Source organism: Ochotona curzoniae, unplaced genomic scaffold (assembly GCF_017591425.1).
Source record: "Ochotona curzoniae isolate NIBS_2020 unplaced genomic scaffold, NIBS_Ocur_1.0 contig_2318, whole genome shotgun sequence".
Lineage (NCBI taxonomy): Eukaryota > Metazoa > Chordata > Mammalia > Lagomorpha > Ochotonidae > Ochotona > Ochotona curzoniae.
The window spans coordinates 3,364,297-3,387,173 of record NW_024465419.1 but is presented as its reverse complement, the minus strand read 5'-3'; the positions used below and the strand labels follow the sequence as shown (position 1 = coordinate 3,387,173).

General features: G+C 38.3%; 1 protein-coding gene across 1 annotated transcript in view; it reads left to right on the top strand.

Moving 5' to 3' along the window:
- Positions 1-22,877, top strand: part of RP1 (RP1 axonemal microtubule associated) — a 129,400-nt gene that overhangs the window by 59,481 nt on the left and 47,042 nt on the right. The window contains exons 13-16 of the mRNA XM_040972561.1: positions 408-581; positions 4,900-5,112; positions 16,652-16,829; positions 22,352-22,483. Of these exons, the coding sequence (XP_040828495.1) occupies positions 408-581; positions 4,900-5,112; positions 16,652-16,829; positions 22,352-22,483 (697 nt within the window). The remainder of the gene's footprint in view (positions 1-407; positions 582-4,899; positions 5,113-16,651; positions 16,830-22,351; positions 22,484-22,877) is intronic.

Here is a 22,877-nt window from a genome sequence, read left to right as displayed (position 1 = left end):
AGCTACTTGAGTCATCTTTCTGCCTCCCCAGGGCCTATTGGCAGGAATGGATCCAGAACAGAGCAGAGAATTCAATTCATGGAGTCTGAGGTGGGGTGGCAGGCATCCCAAGTGACATATCAGCTGTTGTACCAAGTGCTTGCAGCTCAACTTTCAGTGTCAAACACATTTTAAAATTTCACAAAAGAAGAAATGAAGCATGAATAACAATAAAATGAATGTTAACATTTTACTAAATTGTCCTGCAACTACAGTCAAGACTAGATAAATAGTATAAGGATTTTAGACAGTGAAGTAGAGTGTAGACACACACCAAATGTCAAGATATTGTAAATTTAAGTCTTGATAGTTAAGAGTTGTTGCTTTGTTTTTCTTTCTTTCTTTTTTTTCTTTACATTTTATTTCAGGCTAGTGGTGGAGCTGCCACTAAACTACGGGTGCTTTATCAGCCCAATCGCTGTGCAGTGCTTGAATCAGCAAGGGTTCCTGGTCACACGGTTATTTTTGATCATCATGGCATAGCTGGTGAATCAGCAGTAGGCTATGCAGACTTTTCAAAAGAATTTGTGATTTTTGTCAAGGTAAAATTTATATTGCTAAACCTCTTAACATTTATATTGCTAAATACCTACTTTCTTTTGCCATGTTGAGGAAAATTCTTGGATTGAGTTGTAATGCAGTAATCAAATCTCTTTCCACCAGATGGCATTGATGCCTATTAGTATTTTGTTTATCCTTACTTTGAAAGGTCATAGGACCCTCAGCTTTAGCAACAGTGAAACTGTGACAGATGTAAAATATTATTTCAAATTGAAGTTGGAAGTAGAAACTGTGGATGCAGGAATTCTTAATAAAGAGCTTGAGAACCTTGCATTTAAGAATCAAACAAAAGTATACTTTAACTTTCCTGACAGAATTTAAAGCTTTTGAATAATACACATGTGTGATAATTTCATAATGTTTACACTTCTCTTTTTACAATGTTTGTGATATCGCTATAGCATTACCACATCACTACAGTTATAACTTAGAAGATTATCATTTTTCAATCACTTCACTGAGAATTTCATCACATGTGAGATGAAATCTAATTATCATAAAAATACTGACTTAATTGTATTTTAAATGTGAAGGAAAAGAAAAATCAAAGGGAGAAACTTGAGTTGTATAGCATGATTAGTAAATAGTAGATCATTATTCAAACAACAATACTTTTGTTTATCTTTAAAACTTTTTGTACTTAGAATGTAGTAAGCATTTCATCACATTCCCCTTTTTTTTTTTGAAACAGTAACTTTACATTTTGCTCAATAGCATTCAATCTAATAATATTCAGTATGGTGTGGTAGATTAAGCTACCATTTGAAATACTTTCAAACCATGTAGGAGCATTGGCTTGGGCTCTGGCTCTTCTACTTTCAGTCCAGCTCCCTGCAAATGCATGTGTGGAGGCAGCAGAAAATGGCTTAAGTGCTGGGGCTTCTGCTGTTTACATGAAAGACATGGGTGGAATTCCTGGACAGACCAGCCACAACTACTGCAACCACTTGAACCAGTAAACTAGTAAACCACTGAGTGGTAGATCTCTTTTTCACTCTCTTGTTTCTCCCTCCTCTCTCTATCATTCTGCCTTTGAAATGAGTTCATTAAAAATAATATTCAAATATAGGGATGTATGTATGTAATTTTTATTCTTGAAAATTAATCTCTTCATTTTCATACTTGTGCATATTTATTGCAATATGTACTTTGGCATATGCATTTGACCATATCTTTTGTTATTTTCTTAGCTTAGAAACTGAGAGATTGAATTTAGAAATCAGAATATGAAATTATTTTAAAGATTTATTTATTTTTATTGCAAAGTCAAATGTACAGAGAGGAGGAGAAACAGATAGGAAGATCTTCTCTCTGATGATTCATTCCCCAAATGGCCGCAACAGCCGGTGCTGCACCAATCTGGAGCCAGAAGCCAGGAACTTCTTTCCAGGTCTCCCACGTGGGTGCAGGGTCCCAGTGCACTGGGCTGTCCTCAACTGCTTTCCCAGGCCACAAGCAGGGAGCTGGATGGGTAGTTTAGCTGCTGGGAATAGAACCGGCACCCATATGGGATCCCAGGCACGCTCAAGGTGAGGACTTGAGCTGCTAGGCCACAGTGCCAGGCCAGAATATGAAAGTTTTAAGGCTCTAGGCACACACTGGCATGCCCCCAACTTCCTCTACCCCTCAGATGTAACATTTTTTTAAACTTTAGTTTATGTTAAGCCAACTATGAAACTGTAGGGAACCAATTTTACTAACTCCAACAACAGGCTTGGGAATCTATGCGGCCACTACCAAGACTTAATATAGTACTACAAGGAAACATAGAATACATTGAAATTTATCATACCCCCAGTGATGGTTTTGGAGAAAGGATATAGGTTAGAATGTGCTGAGGTAAGAGCAGAATTTAGGAAAAGCACCATGATGGCATTTCTTGTTGTTCTCTCCCATGCAGGCAGGACAGATCTGCTTCCTCAGCAGTGATGTGTAACAGTGCACACAGGGTATTGCCCATCATTTAAACTCCTCTTTGGCATTCACAGTCTTTATTATGGTTCTGTTACGTAAGCAGGTCCATGTGATTGAGCTTATGCTCCAAGCAACTCTAAGACAGTCAGGTCATTGTGGGGGAAAAAGGTACTATTTTTTTCCAGCCCTTTGCCTTCTACTTTGAGAAATAGTGTAAACACAGACATGTATACCATACATTAAGTGGTTTAAATATGAGAAAGAGAACAGCCCACCCCCCCACCACACACAGCCATGCTTTGTGTTAGAAATGGGTCCAGAAGGAGAAGCTGGTGAGATGAAGCAGAGCCAGCATCCTCAATATTCATGATCTATGACACAGGAAGGAGCTTCTTCCAATTGCTGGCCTCTTTAAAGAGGTAGGAGGAGGTGCCTCTACAGGCATAAAGCTACCAAGGAGTTTATGATACTCCATAAAATTCCAAGTACAGTCTAATACACATATTTACATAGCATCTGCATGAAATGGTAATCCTAGAAAAGTGGACATTCTGATTGGCAAATAGAACTACACATGAAGACAGGAGCTTGTGGCTTGCACTTACTTCCAACTCTGCAGATTTACCTACCTTCCTGCCTAGTCCATATCAAGTTGACATTTTGTGACCCAGCACCCCATTCCCTAGGCCATAATGTTTCCATCTGGCTAGCTCAAGACCCTTGGCCAGTCACTCCTAATGGGTATGTATGAGATTGTAAGGGATTAGAGATTCTCTCTCAGAACCTGAAGTAAGGGTCAGACCTCTCAGGTTAAGCTAAACATTATTAACCAGCTCCTTTTACATTTTAAGAAAATATTCATCTCACTGACTTTGATATTCAGTGTAATCCTAGATCAGGCGCGTTCAGGGTGGTATGGCCGTAGACGACACACCAGTGTAATCCTTAAAGGGAAAATTTATTACTATTTTCTAGAAGAACAAATATCCTGTTTTAGTTTTTTATTTTAATTCACTATGTGGATTATATTTAGTTTATTCACCATTTATATTTTGTGATCTGATATTTTCTTCTATCAATTTGTTGACATTGTTAGGATACTCTGATTAGCTTTTATTATTAATATTAATTGGAAAACAGATATATAGACTGGAGGAATATAGAGAAAAAGATCTTCCGTCTACTGGTTTACTCCTCAAGTGGCCAGAACAGCCGGAGCTGACCTTATCCAAAGCTAGGAGCCAGGAGCTTCTTCTGGAACTCCCACATGGGTGTAGAATCCCAAGGCTTTGGACAATCCTCTGTTGTTTTCCCAGACTACAAACAGGGAGCAAGATGGAAAGTGGAGCAGCTGGGACAAGAACTGGGGCTCACATGGGAGCTAGGATTTAATCTCTAGGCTGTTGCGCCAGGCCCACTGATTAACATTTAAGTGCTTTTTATTTTTTCTCAAATTAAAGATCATGTAAAATTCCTTAGTTGTATCTACTATTGCTTTTCATTCATTCCTACATGAATATTTTCTTTTTGATATTTTTCTTTTTAAAATAATTTTTTATTATTTTTTGTGATGCATTTTTATAGGTATAGGGATCCCCCCCCGTTTCCCTCCCCATATTCCCTTCTCGCTATTTCTATTTGTCCCAATATTATTGCAGCATGCTTCCAACCAATAGCCATACAGTATATTTCATAATTTATATACCCTTAAAGCACATTTTAAAATGTATTCTGCTTTATATTGATTTTTAAATTATCTATTCATAGTGTTATACATTCCTTAAAAGAAATATTTAATTTGTAGTTTTAAAAATAAAGCCCTGTAATTCTTCAGAGACCTCAGAGTGCCTGGAGTGGCAAGATTGGCAGCAATTTATGACTGGTGAACTATTAAAACCACTTGAGTAAGAACCTTGGAGCATAGCTGACATGCTGGACCTGGGGAGGGTGGGAAATTGTGTGGGCCTTCTCCCTTAATACCCCCCTTTAATCATGAAGGAAACAATATGGAAATAATAGTTTTACCCACTTTCCTATAGCCCTTGAACCTTTTTATCCCAATTAACTATGTAAAGATTGTCAAAAATATAATAATAAAAAATAAAAATAAAAAAAATAAGGAAAAAAAATAAATCCCTGTAGCAACTGATTCTGACCCTTATAATCTCAATAAATGATTGATGTAAATCAACTTCCTTTAACTTTCTTTAGCTTTATTTAGAAGTTAATTTATTATTTTATTGTCATTATTGCTCATTTTTTCAGCCAATTTTTGGTAAGATCCTGATCACTGCATATTCTATGAGAATTACCCCTGCAATGTTCCTCACTGGAGAAATGTGAACCTGTTGCCACTGGCTCTTTGTTCTGCTTGCTGCTTTTCAGGGAGTGTTCCTCAACAGCGCTGTGATCCTGCTTGCCACCAGCTTGTGCCAGGCCCTGTGTCTCCACCCTGATGGGAGCTGCAGTGGACTGGGAAATCACTCTGAAAAATCGTACTGGAGAGTGCATAAAATCAGCTCGGGGATTTGCATGTTTGAAAGTGTGACAAGTACCCAGATGTATCTGAGAATTAAGGATGGCCAGTGTGATGGAACAGTAAGCACCTATTCTTACTGTGTTCAGCAAATGTTTAAGCCACTTGTCAGTACTAGACATGAGAACAGCACTTTCTATTTTGTCTGCTGGATTTACATGGAGCATTTTGGAAATCATATGTTGTATTTAGTGTGTTTTGGATTAAGTGTAGAGGGCAGCCTCATTCCTGATCTGAGAGAAGAATCCTGCCCATGTAGACAGTGCTTCTGAAATGTCATGTGTGTAGAAGCTACCTGGAAATATTGTAGGAAAGCAGGTTTTGATTCATAATGCCTGTGGTGGAACATAAATACACATCTCCAGCAGGTTACCAAATATTCTTATTGAAATTGGTTTGTGAACCATGCTTCACCCAACCAAGGCTCTAGAAAACTCACCAGTGCTTCTTTACTACTCCATTTGGTATCTGCATTTCTGTCTTTGGCAGCCTTGTGTTTTGACTCAGGATAGAATTTTAAAGTTTCAATATTAGAGGCCTTCTTTAACCAGTGTTAGAAGGTGATGTAAAGGGTAAGTAAGGTAATATCTTCTATGTAGTCATAATTATCCGACAAAATTAGCCCAAATGAGATTGTACACTTAATTTACTTATTAATGCTCCTGTCATCTATTGCTGTTTGAAATAATTTCATTTAAATTATTTAGATGTGTCTCTTGAGTAAACTCAAAGTTCCTCCCTCTTCTTTCTCTTTATCAGATGACATCTGGTTGTGTGGGAGAACTTGTATGAACTTGTGGGTATAGAGAGAGAGAGAGGAAATAGATCTTTCATAGTCCTGCTTCCTGTCTTTGCTTCAAACTCCCAAGTTTGTGTGTTGTGAGATGCACTGATGCTCACAATGTAAGAGGGAAAACATATGTGCATATACATTTAATTAGTATCTCTGATTCACTTACAAGATGATAAGAAATTTAATTGTATTATCACTTTAAAAGAGAGGAAATCAAACTCACAAGTGGACTAATTGGGATAAAAATATATAACAAAACACTCAGACTAGTTAAGATTTTGAGTTTGTCTAATGCTTGGTTACTCCATAGGAGGAGCATCTGGAAATAGTTTTTCCTTTGTCTGATCAAAATCTGCAAGTTGCATCAGCATTTTTCTTCTGATGTTCCTGGGAGTGTTCAGAACCATGAAATACTGAGTTGCTGTTTGACACAAGCTTAGGTGTATATATGTTTGGAAGTTGCTGGCTAGAGTTTCTTGAAGCATAAATAAGAATCACCTCAAACTTAGAGGTGGAATAACACTGGAAATTTGTGTATTCTCTGAATGGCAACAGAAGGGACACTTAGCGATCATTGCCTTCCCTTTAACTGCCTCAAACACAAATTGGATGGATGGTGATATCTTTGACTTTTCAATTCTTCTCTTTCAATCTGTATGCTTTTTCTTTGTTCCATTCATTTCTCCCATTGTGCTGGGAATCATGTCCTCCAAATAAGTCAACCCTTCTGCAAGTGTGTAGCAAAACCTTTCCGTCCTATATCAAATGCCCCTGCTGCAATCCCATACCTATCCCTTTTAATTTGTTCTATGCTAAGTTAGCTTTGGCTAATGAGACTAAGACAGTGGAGAAGTTGTTGACGTTCACTTGAAAGAAGCTAGTGAGCACAGAAAGATGAGCAGAAATGCACATGTTATCGTACAGAAGTATTATCCTTCCACAGAGGAACCACAGAGTCCCTTGTTCTGCAGTTGCAGGAGCTGGATAAGAGCCAGGTTAAGCAGCTGGCATAGAACTATCCAGGGGTTTTAGAGCTGAGATTCATAAGAGGGCAGCCTAACTCCTAAGCCTTAATGTTGATGTGGAACAATCCTCCCAGACCAGTGGGAAGAGTTGTGATAGAGCCCCTCAAAAAGAGTCTACTAGGCTACAGTGCAGAAAGCCAATCTCTAACACCAGGCTGTGGAGGAGACATTTACTCCAAAGTGTAGAGCAAGAAACTAGGCAGCTATTGCTTAATTCATGGGCTTCCTGGGGACTTAGAGGTGAAGATTTTTGCAGATTGAAGTTGGATCTAAAGGGTGTATGGTCAGCACAGGTCCAAGTTCCTGGCTGACCTGCAGTGTTCATGGTACTCATTTAATTAGTCTATAGTATCGTGTCCTTTTGGAGTTTGATATTGGTGAAATGGGCTCCTGTCAGTCTGATGCTGTGTGCAGGTGCAGTTACTTTTTGCTCAGAGTCTGGGATCCCTGGAAAAGAACTTCCTCAAGGAAAGACTGGACATCACAGTACTGTCTACTGAAGAAACAAATGACCTCGTGAGTTTCATCATTAGAACCTTGTAGGGCTGCTGATTAAGGATCAAATAGGATTAGCCCCACTACCTTTTCAATCTGACGACTTAATTTGAGCTGTTGGCTTGATGATATTTCACACGTGCGTTTAAGCCACTGTGTAGGAGCTGTTTGATTGTGGGAGTTGAGATAGCAGGAGTGAAAATTCAGATTGACCTACATGAAGAGACCAAGGTCAAGCTATGGGTAGGGTAGGTGATTGCAAGCATAAAAACTTTTCTTCTTCAGCAATTTTTCCAAGGCCAGCTTTGTTAACAGCTTCTTACCTTTTCTGATGGATTTCAAAATAGTAAGGTAAAGGACATTGTGTACAATTTCAGTCAACTTGTACTTTGTGTTAACACTGCAAGACCTTTCTCTTTCCCCTCCTTAATGGACTTCTCTGGGTAAAATGCTAGATTCAGGATTTCCTGTGTACTCTGCACTCAGGCACATATTCAGATATTTGGAAATTCAAGCCCACGCATCTCTTTTTCTTAAGGATTTACTGCAATTGGCAAAGAAGCAGAGGCATTTGTTCTGTTTGCATTTAGACAGAGGAAGCTGAAGTTAAGTGTTTCTGGCAGATGTCAGAAATTCTCAAGCTTTTGGAGATGGGCACATTATTTCTTGACTATGACTTTGTCCGGTGAGTTAGGCAGCAGCTGTTATAAAGCAGAAAGTAAATGGAAAACAGACTAATAAGGAAATCTGAGAAAAATTGAAATTAGGAATAATAGATCCATATGCAGTTGGATAATATTTAAAATTCTATGCTTATATTTAGTACAATATAAACACTAGAGTACAACTTTGTGAAATAAGAATGAGGAAAGACCCTAGTTGAGAAGGGAGGCAAGATTGCTTGGCTGTGCTATCAGGGCCTCTAATTTTGAACCCCCTCACTGAGTTGTGACTCCAAAGATCTCTCCCACATTCAGCTAGGGAGTTATGAGGGTCTCAGGCTGCACGTATTCACCATTCAATATGGAAGTACTCAATATTTAAAAATGGTTATAGATATAGAGTGTGAGCATTATGGCTCAATCGGTTTAGCTGCTGGTACCGAAGTGCTGATTTGAGTCCAGGCTGCTCCTCTTCTGATTTATCTTGCTGCTAGCATATGTGGGAAGGCAGCAGGTAATGGCCGAAATATTTGGATCCCTGCTACCATGTTGGAAACCAACATATATTCCTGCTCTCAATTTTAGCCTGGATCAGATGTGGTTATTGATACTATTTGTGGAGTGAACAATCATATGGGTGATCTATGTCACTCTCTCCATCATTCTCTGTGTTTGTGACTCTGCCTTTCAAATAAATAAACAAACAAACAAACAAATAAATATTCTTTTAAGTGTAAGTGGATGTACCAATGTAACCAGTTCAATATCCATCTCTAGCATCAGGAGTTTGGATGTTGTGCTTGCAGGTTACAGAGAAAATTTTGCAACTATTTTTTTTTTTAATTTCAGTAAAAATCTTCAGTTTAAAGTAGGGTTTGGGAAGTTGTCCTGGCCTATGACATATTTATCAGATCAGTTCTTTATGCCCCTGGGTCTCCTGAATTCACAGATACCAGCTTTCTGTAGAGGTTGACATCTTACTGCCACTTCATTTTAAAATTTGTATGTATTTGGGAAAAAATTATCATGTTGTTTAGTTAATGCTGAAAGATTTGAATTTCTCAAAGAACCTGTCTACAAAGCCAGAAGGCCCCAAACACTCTGTGAATCCTGAGGCCAGCTGATCACCAGACCAGTTGGGAAAGCAGCATAAGCACAGATGGGAGCATTTTACTAAGGAAGATTCCAGATAATCCTTTTATAGAACAGAGTGGTGCTAAGAGTAGGGACTTACTGAATATTTGAAGGAGGTGAAGCTTTTTGCAGAGCTGCAGTATACATGGTGACCTCCAGGAGTGTCATGGTATCTGGTGCATTCATGGTTGTAGAGCACATAATGGAATCCAGGAAGTGTAATGGCATCTGGTACATGATGGGAAGTGAGGCTCAGGTGCTTAACAGATTGTGGGTGTGCTGAGCCTGCAGCCATGTTGAATTGCTGTGGAAGGTGATGGCGTGTGCCTTGGGAGAATATATGGTTTGAATAGTGCAGTCCTCGGCTCCCTCTTCTAGGCTCTCTGCTTTTATCACATGGACATTGAGGTCAGCCAAGATTCTCCTCTTTATTCTGTGCAGCTAGTTCTTTTGTGAATATCAAACTGTTGTAGGCTAGATGGGCTCTACAAATCCCTATTCTAGGCTCCTGTTTGTTGTCTAGAAATGCAGTGTAAGTACAGGCAGAGATATAAGTTAGAAAGCAATTGTGTGTGTGTGGGTGGGGGGGGGCGGTGTGCAAGAGAAGGAAAGAGAGACAGAGTGCTAGAGGTATTTCCCTGCTCCTCTTCTTACTCTCCCTGGTTCAGTCTCTTCTAAGACTGGATAGTGGAGTCCTGATATGGTACTATTCTCAGGTGAGGGGGTTATATCTTAGAAAACTGGTCATTTTACTGATAGACAGGGTTTTGATGTATAAATATCAGGTGGCTACCAAGGCATGCTTCTTTTATTTTTTACTTCTTTTTATTATTATCATTTTATGATAAAGTTCCATGGGCCCTGGGATTTCCCTTATCCCCTCCCCAATTCCCTCCCACCACACTGAGCTCCTCTATATCATTACTATAGCATACTTCTTAATACACAGTCACATGTCCATCATTGCGGGCATAGACAATGGCAGAGAGTCCAGCATCCTACTGTCAACAACAGGAAGGAAAATAGAAATTTGCAATGCCATGAAGTGAAATAACGTGCTGCTAGATATGATAGTCCCTGTTACAGAGTTATTTTACATGAACTGAATGACTAATGTGTCACTGAAGAGATGAAAAAGAAAATCAAGAACCTTCTTGAAGAAAATGATGCTACTGTATGATCTTCGAGTCACTAAAAAATTTAATGAGAAAAAAGTGTTTTGAAGAGATGAAACTAACAAAAAAAAAAAAATCAAAATCCATGATAGAGTTTCTGTTTATCTTTGTTGGTCCCTGCGGCAACGAATAGATGGGTTTTGTTTTTTAACTAGTCTGTGAATCTGTGACATTTGATTGATGAGTTGAAGCCATTTGCATTCAGGGTTGATACAAATAGGTGATCATTTGGTTTTGTCATTTTAGCAATGAGTTGTTCATTGATTCAGTCTTCTGTTGTTATTTTACTGGATGTTCTTCCCATTTGCCTTTGGTTTTGGTGGGCGCTATTCCTTTTCTCTGTGAAGAAAACACATCTTTAAGTGTCATTTGTAGGGCAGGTTAGGAAGAGGCATATTCTTTTAGCTTTTCTTGACTGTGGAAAATTTTATTACATTTTCAAAGACGAAGGAAAGCTCAGCTGGGTACGTCATTCTGGGCCGACAAGTTTTTGCCCACAGAATCTGCAATATGACATTCCATTCTCTTCTGGCCTGTAGAGTTTCCTGTGAGAAGTCTTCTGTGAGTTTAATTGGCTTTCCTTTATATGTCAGTTGATTTTTTCCATGTGCACATTTAAGGATTTTTTGCTATGTTTGATTGAAGAGAGCTTGATGATCATGTTTCTTGGTGAAGATTGTTTTTTTGTCAATCCTGTTGGGAGTTCTGTGCCGCTCCTAGATGTTATTTCCCAATTCTTTCTCTAGATTAGGGAAATTTTCCCTTATTATTGCTTTAAACACATTTGCAAACTCAGCTTATCTGCTGTACCTTGTGGGACTTCCATAACTCTTATGTTTGGCCTTTTAATAATGTCTTTTCAATTCTTGAGTGCTTTTTTTAGACTGATCCAGCTTTGCTTCCAGCTTCTTTTTTTTTCTCCCTGGTGATAGGAACTATCTTTTAATTTTGAAATTTTTTCTTCTGCCTCCTTCATTCTATTTTGGAGACGCTGCAATGTACTTTTAATTTACTCCACTGTGTTCCTCATTTCTGAGATATCTGGTTTCATTTGATTCATTTCCAGGGTGACACATTCCTTAAATTCCTTGAATGCCTGCTTTATGTGCTTCTCATTGTTGATAAGAAGTTTTATAACAAGTGTTTTGAATTCTGTATCTCCAATTTTCTCGATGTTTTGCTCAGTTTATTCTGAAGTTGGCAAAGGGTTTTGCTCCTTTGCAGGGAGTATTCAGCAATATTCATTGTGCCTCTGTCTCTTCTTTTGCTCTTGGTCATTGTACTACTGGTTATCAGATTCTTCTTCTTGTGGCAGGTTTCCAAGCTGTGTCACTCACAGGTCAATAATTTGATTTTACTTATTGCAACTGGTACATGGCTCTTTGTTTGCAGTCAGTTGTGCCACTCCCTCCACTGAGTTTCAGGTCTGAGTTCTTATGTTAGATTTCTACCATGGTCTCTGTAGCCCCTGCTCCTTCTTCACCAGTCTCCATCTCTTGTGATAATGTGCTGAGGCTGCCCCATCTTCTGCACAACCTTTCACCCACTTCTGGTTGGAGCACGTCCCAGAATTAGGGAGACACCAGGTTGTCTATAGAGATCTAGGTATTGCTGATCTTGCTGGAACTTGTTGCCTGTTAGGACTGAGGGCCATATGGACCTATTTTGACCCATGCCATGACATAGCCTGTATTATTTTCCTGTGGGATCAGTGAATGCACTGAGTTGAATGAGTTCAGGCCTAGCTCAGCACATGCACAGCTCCCTGTTGTCTCCTGCAGTCTTAAATTCTTTACCCCACTGTAAGAAACAGAGCCTGATGTGCCACTACTAGAGTTCTTGATCTGCTGTGTGTCAGGTCTGAGGGCTATCCAGACATGTTTTGGGTGAAACCTGTAGATGCCATGTTGTTGCAGTTCACTGAGCCAGAAATGAGTTCTCTCCCAGATCCTTGCATGTGCAGCCCTCCCCATAGCCCTTGCCTCCTTAAGTGGTGCCCTGTTTGGCCTGTCTCGCCACTGGGCTATGAAATCCACCCTGTTGCTGCACCGCCCACCTGGGACCTGCCACTCTGTCTGTGCTTTTGGCCTAATCAACACACCCTAATGTTGAGCACTTCTTTGTCTGGGTTCACTTCTGTAGCTCCTGGCAAACGTCCCTTCCCACCTCATTTCTGGTGGAATCCAGTTGCCAGTGGATTTCAGATTATGGTTCACTGAATGCCGCTGGTATATCAGTCACTGCCACAGCACATGGTTGTTTTTGCTGCTTTCCAGTGTCTGTCAGTCTCCAGGTACCCCTCTGCTGTTGTTCTGTCCTCTCCTGTTTTCTGGAATGTGCCCTCTCTGGTTCACACTGGCTAATATTTCTCTGTCTGTTTAAACGTGTCCTTCCCGCACATTTAAATCTATTAGGCCTATTCAGTAACAAATGTTTCTATTTTATCACTAGAAAATTATTGTCCTGTAGGAATAAATCATTTTAATAGATTTTGCCGTAGTAGAAATCCAAGTTAGCAACAGACAGCATGAGGGTCACTAGGGACAACTGTAAGGTGGTTGATTCAAAGAGGGAAAACACGCCCCAAGACAACATGGGTGGAACATGACAAGCATGAATACAAAGATGTAGGAGTTATGGGAAAACAAGCTCAAGAGTCATCCACATTTCAAAGAAACATACAGACACATCCTACGCTAGTCGGATATGAGTTTATGAGCAAGAGTTAGGTTGTAGAAACTGGCAGAGATTCTTTCATTGCAGATTTATGCAGTTTTGACTCCCATCTCAAAATATTTCTATACATGCACATAATTTTAAAATGGCAATTTATATTTATAAGAAATTTAAATATGAAAACACATTGATGGGTTTGGTATATATAATACCAGGCCACTCAATTGCAAAGTATAAAACTTAGTGAAATTGAAATAATTTTTTTTTTATTTTATTAATTGCATTGCATTATGTGACACAGTGTTATGGGCACTGGGATTTCCCCCACCCCTCCCTGAACCCTCTCTCCGTGGTGGATTTCTCCACCTTGCTGCGTTACCACAGTTCAAATTCAGTTGATGTTCTTTCATTGGAAGTATTTACCAAGCATAAAGTCCAGTGTCTTAATATCCTAGTGGGTTCAACGTGAAATCAAATTTGAATGCAAGTTTCTGTCACCAGAAACCTGATTCTTACCCTTAGCCCCAGATATTTTGCCTTTCATTTAGGATTGCTAATTAAATACTACGTATAAAAAATTCACAATATGAGGGAAGAGTGTAAATGCCTCATAAAACTTCTCAGGAATCAGTTTTTCCCACTTCAAGACCTGGCCTTCACACCCACTGGAAACCTTCCAGAACTCTTACTAGGTTGATCTCTAGACCCAGTTATGGCCTGTACTGGCAGGCACTGTATCCTGGCCCAGACCACCTCCAGCCCTGGCTCTCATATGGGATTCTTGGAATTAAGAGATAGCTTCCTGGCTCTGTACGTTGTGCTTTGCAATAAAATGCCAACTTTCTTCTGCTACCCAGATGTCAGTGATTAACTTTCTGTATGTTGGGCAAGTATACTCTACTCTACTCTACTATACTATATTATGTATATTCCTGTCATATAACATTAGTATCTATTGGAGTTTTGAGACCAATTTTGAGAATAGTGTGGAAGAGATGAATAGGAGAAATATAGTAGGTTTGTGTGGCACTGAACCAGGAGACAGAAGACATAATACTTTTGTCAAAATCCATAGCAATGTATAGTACAGAGAGTGAATCTTAATATATGTAAATTTAAAAAGTGCTTGGAAATCTCAGTAAAGAATGCAGACAGTGGCAAGAGCCACACATACAAATGTGTGAAAAAATTTCTGAGAAAGGCATGATGGAAATAGGTACTGCCCTATCTCTGTAAACAAATGGAGTCAGTAAGACTGAAGGCAAAAGGGGATTGCAAATGAGCACTGCACCCTAGAGGATGGAGTTGTTTCTCAAGGAAGTATTTGCTAACAATTCTGTGCTGATAATTATCAAGGGTTGAGAAACAAGACAAGTCTGAGAAACTGTCACAGCCAAGAGGAGCACAAGGAGACATGGTTTGTAAATGAACATAGCACCCTTGATGAGGCCCTGGACAGATAACTATAAGCCACTTGTTCAAAATCAGGGAAATCTGAATAAACTGAAGGTTAGTAATAATGTATGAGCATTGGATTTTAATTGTAACAAGCATACTGTACAAATGTAAGATAGTAAAAATAAAAAGTGAGTGTGGGTTTTTGGAAACCCTACAATATCTTCTGAATTTTTCTGCAAACCTAAAACTTGTAAAAAGTAACGTTTACAAAGAAAAATGAAAGGGAACTCCTAAGACTGTGTAAAGAATTGGGAGAGAATGGAGATCCTGTTGATACTTATTAGAAAGCAACAAAGGGATGTAAAACTAGCTAATTGGGTAAATATTGAGATTTTTCTTCTGTTGAAGAGATGTTAGAAACATGTTGAAGAGTTGTTCTGAAGATAATTTAGATTCTGCTCATAAAATCCTTCATTAGCTGCATATTGTGAGGTCACATCCAAACTTCCTGGATTGCATACTAACTAAGCTTAATTCTCTACTCTCACCTTCTCTCTGGTGTTGTATGGCATCAAAAAGCTTGTTCATCCGGAGGTCATGCTGCCTACTGCCTCTCTGCCCTTGTTCAGGATATCGCTTTGCTTGAGATACCCTGCCCCACACCAGCCAGCTTTCTCTCCTCAGTGTAGTGTAGTTTAGCACTTAGTTCACCTTCTCCAGGAAGTCTTTCCTGATTCTGGTGCACTTGGTGCTTTCCTCTTTTTTCCAACCCCCAACAGTCCATCAGTATCCCATTTGACTTATGAACAACTATATGTGCAACCGCACTCTGCACTTGACCATAAATGAATCAGGCCAGAATTTCATGGAATCCATAATGCGAACAAGAGATAAAAGATGCTTAATTCATATTTATAAAATAGGAAAGAGAAGCAGGCTTCATTCTCATCTACAAAAAGTACATATGTGAACAGAGACTAGGATATAATTCTCTGTTTTAGAAAGTTAATTTTCCAAATTTCTATCAATCTTCTAAAATAATATTTGGTAACAAAATTTTAATCCTCACAAATAATTTTCTAGAACTGTGAATTTTTTGAAGAAAACTTTTAAGTAGTGGGAAATGAAACATTTTTTAGTTTTTTATTTTTAATGTCCTATGATGGGGAGAGAGGAATGTAGTGATGTCAAGAGTATAAAGCTTATTCCTAGGCATCTAACTGTTGGATGTCTTGCTACAGGCTCTGTGTGACTTGTGTACATTATTTTTGAAAATTCAACAGGAAAATGTAAACAAAGACATAAATTTGGCTTATATTTAAGTAAGTGTAAATGGCTTATGATAAACAAGTATGTTTCACTTTCTTCCCATCACTTTAGAATAGTTATGCACTGAATGAATATAAGCTAAGAAATTCCTATTACCTAGTGATGTCATAGCTGTTATGGCATTGTTGCACAATGTGTTAGGTTTTGGTTTATGGTAAACTGGTCCAAACAAGTCTATACTGTCAATGATATAGAAGCATATTATATACAGTTATGTATAGCACAAAATATATTTGACAATGATAATGAATGATTACTATTGATGTGTGTATTCGCTACACTATTTTTATTTTAAAGAATACTCCTTCTCAAGACAATTTTACTGCAAGGCATTATAAAGTATTATACTAGCAGTAGTCTTATTCATCTCATGTTTACCACATCTTCTGATAATTACCACACCATCGTCTCTTCTGCTTGATTTAGTCTCCCTTTGTTTTGTTCATTTTGACCCTTGGGACTAATAGCCTAAACCTCACCCCAATAAACACGCATCATGTAACCTATGTGTCATTGGTTATACTCTTAGGTTTGTGTAAGTCCACCATACAGTGTTGATCTAATGAGGAAATTGGTTACTGATGTATTTCTGTGTATTTCAATCAAGCAGTGTATGGCTAGTTTCTAAAATAACTCTCACATGTTATTGTACTATGCTCCCGTATAGAGGTGAACACCTTTGAAATGAAACACAGAATATACCCCGCTCTCCTTTGTGATCTGTTGTTACTAACCTACCCTACCTGTCATGTGATTTCTGTGTCTAGATCTTGATGAATTATAAAGTGCAATTAATGGAAAAAGATTTATCATGATGGTCTGAAAATGAAGCAAAGCAATATTCTTGTGAAATAATGTTTTAAATTCTATCATTCAGTGTTGTCTGCACTTATGAAAACATGTATTGATTGTAGGGTACAGGAGACATTGACTGTCATTTTAAAATTAAGAAGAACTTGGAAAATGCATCCATAAGTCTGGAATCTACAAGGAACCCAGGGATATTTGTTGGACTTCAGTCAGATGGACGGGCAAGACCAGTTATTTACACCAAGGACGAGAATGTTTACTTCTATCCACGAGTCATTCAATGTATGTTTGCTGTAAAATAATTTCATCTGATACTTTAATCACTTCTTTGGCTAAGAAAATCCCTATGATTAGGATTTTTGTTACAATTTTAGAATCATTGGAAAAAACCATGAGGATCATTTACCTTCTTCAATTTTTGATAAATATTGTTGGACATGGAGTTTTTACTACATTGAGGTCCTTTATATTTTTTCATTTTGTATGTTTGGATTCATGTTTTATGTATATGTGCATATTTGAATCTTCTGTTATTTAAGAATATCTCTATACACACTGAGAGAAGATGAAACTGTTAGAAAGTTTTAGGTGGTGCTGGTGTGATGGCTCAATTGGCTAATCCTTTACCTGATAGTAACAGCATCCCATATAGGCACTGGCTCATGTCCCAGCTGCTTGGCTTCTCATCCAGCTCCCTGCTTATGGCATGGGAGAGCAGCAGAGGATGGCCCAGTCTTGGGACCTTGCACCCATGTGAGAGACCTGGAAGAAGCTCCTGGCTCCTGGCTTCAGATTGGCTCAGCCTTGGCCATTGTGGCCATTTGGAGTGTGATCCTATGAATGGAAGATTTTATCTCTCCTTCTACTTGTAAAACTGTCTTTCCGACAAAAGTAAATAAATATTTAAAAATAAAAAGATTCTTATATAAAAAAGTTTTAGGTTGATTGCTATTAAGTTTTATTTTATTGAAAGAGTGAAAGAGATAGAGATTGAGAAGGAGATAGAGAGAAGAGAGAGAAAAGGAGAGACTGAAAATGATTTGCTATTTGCTGGTTCATTCTCCAAGTGCCTGCAACAGCTAGGGCTGGACAAGGCCACAGCTAGAAGCCAGACACTCAGATTGTAGATATCCTGTATTGGTGGCAGGGAGCTCATTACTCGAGTCACAGGCTTGCTATTTCCCAGTTGGAGTGCATATTAACACGAAATAGGAATTGAGAGTGGAACCAGGACTTAAACTCAGGTACTCCAGTATATAATGCTAGTATTCCATGCAGTACCATGTATTGATTAGTATTGATACTGATTTTTAATTCTTGTAGCAAAAAGAAAATTTAAGTTCAACATAAATGGGATTTGGATTAAAAATCTTAAAATACATTTGTTTGAACTGAAAGGCTGATGAAGTAACACATTGTGGTTTTTAAGAGTCTCAAGGTTTAGGTTGCTGACTAATTTGTATCTCATATGTGCCCATGAATTTTGGTTTAATCAAACTTTGGAAGATTTTCTTAGTGAATGTGACTCTTTTTTTAGCTTCTATTTCCTTCTGTGTCTATCTATATACTATATGTGTGTGCAGTGTCTGTGTATAATATCCTACAGAAGATAGTTTAAAATAAGAACCTAGCAAGCTTGATTTAGCATAAAGATATATCTGGCCCAGTTCTTTGCAGTATTTGCTTTAATTACTTTTCAACTTAAAGTCACCGTAGTTAGAATTTTGCAAATTGCTGCGTTACTGCCATCACTCTCCCAATCCTCTGTCTTGCCCTAAAATGGTACAGAGCACTTTCTTGATCAATAAAATGCATGTGCTGTCTGCCTCTGAAACCCTGACAGTAAACAGATAGATGACCTGAATGCAGTCAGAAAGACAGGTAAAGCAGATCGTGAGAAGTGGCAAGCATGGACCAACTGCTGCCTGGAAGAGCAGAAGAAGGAACAAGAAATAATGAGGAGGGGAAAGAGAAGAAAAGATGACAATAAGGAGATACTAATAATTAGAGAAGGAGGTGTGAAGAAGAAGTAATTCGTGGCAAAGCATGAGAAAGAATAAATGGCTTCATTTTTCATCTTAAGGCATAAGCACCAATAGAAGCCGTAGAAATGAAGCCATACTTTATAGATTTTGCGATTTAACTCTATTACTAAAACCTGGATTGTTTATGTTTTTGTCTCTGTTTACTAGAGGCAGCATCCTGTCTTAGTAAGTTCAAGAATATAGGGGACATGGTTATCGATATTTATGGAAGCCTTATGGATCCGAGGCATTCTGAGGAAAGGGATACAAGCATCAGTTTCCTTCAAAATACAGTTTCCAGTCACACTTGCCCCTTTTCACAAGAAAGGACTTCCAATGTTAAAGGAATCTATGTTTGTACCTAAGGCCTCTTGAATTCTACCTCAAGTTTGCATCTTTTTTTTCCTCCTTGGGACTGTAATGAAAAGTGTACTTCAAAATAAGTTGCCGAGGCTCCTCTTGAAGATTTATTTTCATGTTAATTTATCGCTTAACTTTGAGCACTTCAGCCCAAGAGAATGCACAGAATAGCCCCGGTAGAAAGGCTTGTGTTTGTTGTGTTGCTGTGTAGCATTGGGAATTCTGGTTTGTGCAGATACACATTCGAACTTCTACCTGCTTTCTGCCTTTTCTAGATAAAGCTGGGTTTCTTTACTGATAAGGGAAGCGGAGTGGGTTGTTTTCTAATTTTTTGATGATTCCTTTGTTTTAATTATGCAGAGATTCTCTGACCATTGAATACCACATGGCAGTATTTGCTCCACACTACATACCCTAAAAAAGTTCCTGGTTCAGATTAGATGTACAAGCTGTACTTGCTAGACAAACGAATGACATGATATGAAATACAATTCATATTTGGTTATTTTTTCCACATAGATAGAATTATAACCCTAGTTGATTTAATTAACACCTCAATCTTTGTTTTGTCATCTGTAAATGAGAATAATGATATAGCAGTAGAGTAAGCACTTTTTGACTGAGTGCTATGAACCTTTGGAAATTGTAAGTAAACATATCTTGAAGAAATGAATCATGTGCAAATAGGCAAGAGTGTATATTGGAGGCAGTGTATATACTGGATGGAGGAAGGACTATATGAGCTTCTTTAGATTTTTCAAAAGGATCAATGACTACAAAAGTATTAAAAACTACATTATATGATTTTGTGAAGAATGACAGACTATTTAAACTTTAAAATAATCTCCCAAATAATTTTATCATCTTAAAATCACTGTATACAATAAGACTGAAGCTGTTCCAGTAAATCTTTCCTCCCTGCAACCCAATCTCCTTGAAAATATAAGTTGTGGGTTTTTTGTTTTGTTTTTGTTGTTTTCAAGTTTAGAGACAGAGACAAGACAGGATTCTCTTCTACAGATTTATTCCTTAGATGCTTGCAACAGGTGGGCTGGGTTTGGCCAGGATTGAAACAAGGTCCTGAGAATGCAGTCCCAGTCTTCTTCGTGGGTGACAGGACTCCAGCTATCTAAGTTAGCAGAAGAGATAGTGGTGGGAAGAGGACAGTACAGTTGCATTTTATTACAGTTTTTGTTTTCCATTGCTGTTGATCAATTTTCACATTTCTTTTCAAATTGTGAAAGTCAGATAATGAAAGCTCACTGATAAGAGTTGCTCCAACCCATAATATTATAGGAGACTGGTTTTGTGCTTGGTTTTTGGACCTCCCTGTGACCCAGTAGTCCATAGGCAGCATAGGTAGGTTGCCTGCCATTTGCAGAGGGACAGCAACATCCTGGATGGCATTTCCAGCATGTGGCTTCTACTTTGGGGTTTCCTGCTGTGTTTTTTTTTTTTTTGTGTGTGTGTGTGTGTGAAAGGTCAGTGTGGAATCTGAAGAAGCCCATAGTGAAGAGGGTGGGTAGGTAAAAGATGCTTAATCATTTCACAGTTCTCCTTAGGCTAGCCTTGTACAATCCTTTGTACACTCCAGGCTGGCACATCCGTTACTTCCTGCTCTGTGCTCCCTGTGTATCTTTGTTGCAGCACTTATCAGTTTGTTGCCTGTATATATCAGAGGCTATTGTTTGTGTGTTCCCCCTTTGGTTTATATCCCATCCATGTTGATACCATGTCAGAGGCATTGATTTATTTCTAGTGTTATGCCAGTGACTGGAAAATAGTTTATCTTCTCTTCATAAATTCTGTATTTCTACATTATCCCATGAATAAATGGACCCTTAATTATTGAGGAACTATTTTCCTTTTTTTTCTTTCCAAGTGTTCTTTTACTCTGAATGAATATATTTGCAGTTATTTCTGTTCTTTCTTTCTAATATTTTAAAAATATATTATTATTACTGATCTCCCCTGTCTAAGCATTGCATTGTAAATAACCCATACAGAAAAGATCTTTCAAAAGTAGCGTTTGGTATTCAGTGGTTTATTATTCTTTAATATTGAATGCTATTTGAAGGATAAATAACAATGTGATTATAGGCAGTTCTTCAGATACTGCATTGTACTGTCAACAATCATTCCATATGATTAAATCACATTAGTTTCTGTTAACCATAGATATCAGATTATCTCCTTTATGAGCATCTGAATTGTTGATGGCATTTGTGAAATTAAGAAGCAGCTGCTGGTACTGGCTTTGTGGCACATTGGATTAAGCTGCCACCTGCAGCACAGACATCCTTTATGGGTTCCTGATTGCGTTCCAGATGCTCCACTGTTAATTGAATGCCTTGCTAATGCTCCTGGAAGCAGGGAGGATAGCTCACATGCTTGGGTTCCTTTACCTTTATGGGAGACACAGGAGACTCCTGGCTCTTGGCTGCAGTCTAAACCTATCAACCCTGGCCGTTACAGCCATTTGGGGAGTGAACTGGATGGAAGACTCCCCCTCTCTTTCTGTATCTATCTCCATCTCTATCTCTGTTTTCACTAACTCTATGTCCATTTCTTGCTATATCTGTCTTTTAAATAAATGAATTTTTTATAGAGTAGCTGCTATTATTTATAATTACATAGATTCAGACATCCATGATTAGACTTCAAAAATTTGTGTAAAATGTAATGAAACATGTAAGTTTATTTTGGTGCAAAATACTTTACATGAGTGCATAATTTTTTCAAGCATTTTGCACATGCTTTTTGAAGACCTTCCTCAAATATGACTTTTGTTACTTATAAAGTCTCCCAAGCCTGACATTCATAGTGAGAAGTATTATACTTTAAAATAAATTATGATCCTATGCCTGATCTTAAAGAATTAACACAAAGAGCTTGAATTTTGAAATCTGTAATATAAATAGTACTCATGAGCAAATACTGCAAAATTGAAGTAATTATTCAACTAACTTGGCCATATCTATTTCTGAAGGAGATTCTAAAGTTACGTACTTTTCTTCACTTGTAAGTGTGTTTGGTAAGGCTCTGTTTGAGTGATAAGCTAGTCCATTTCCCTGTTTGAAGAAGCTGAAGTACTAGATCATCAAAGAGATTCCTATTTGTAAACTATAAGAAAAAATATTCTGAATGTGTCATTTGTCTTGCACTCTGGTGTAAAGCTGCATCTTGAATTTACAAAGCAATGAATCGGTTTTATAGCAATACCATTCATCCATAGCTTACTGGTAAGAATAAAAAGTCATTTCATGAAAACTATGCAATGCAAGGTGAAAAAATTTGACAAGGCTTTGAAGAGGAAACAACAGCAAAATTTAAACTTACATAGCTGAACATATGGCGAGCATTCTGAGAAGAACCGAATGATTTTTGAATGGGTAGTATCTTTTAAAATCTTAATTTCAGCTGGCAGAGAAAATCCCATGGACATGTCTGCAATACCCAGCCAAGGGGAAGAAAAGACCTGTGAGCTGAAAAAACAGAGAGAAATGCCACCAGCACCCGAAGCCGTGACTCCCTTAGTGTCCTCAACTAGAGGTAAGTCGTAACCTTCTTGCTCTCCTCCTTCCCACCTGTGTTTGTATCCAGTAGGCTAATTGCTGGCTTTGCATTGTTAAGTTTTCAAGATTAGAAAATGGAAGTGTTTCCTTTTGGTAGAGCAAGTAACTTTTAAAAATAAAAAATAAAAATATAGACCTTTTGGGCCCAGCGTAGAAGCCTAGTGGCTAAAGTCATTGCCTTGAAAGCACCAGGATCCCATATGGGCACCAATTTTAATCCTGGTGACCCTCTTCTGCAGCTCCCTGCTTGTGGCCTGGGGAAGCAGTCAAGGACAGTCCAAAGCCTTGGGACCCTGTACCCATGTGGGAGACTTGGAAGAGGCTTTGGGCTCCTGGCTTCAGATTGGCTCAACTCCGGCTATTGTGGTCAC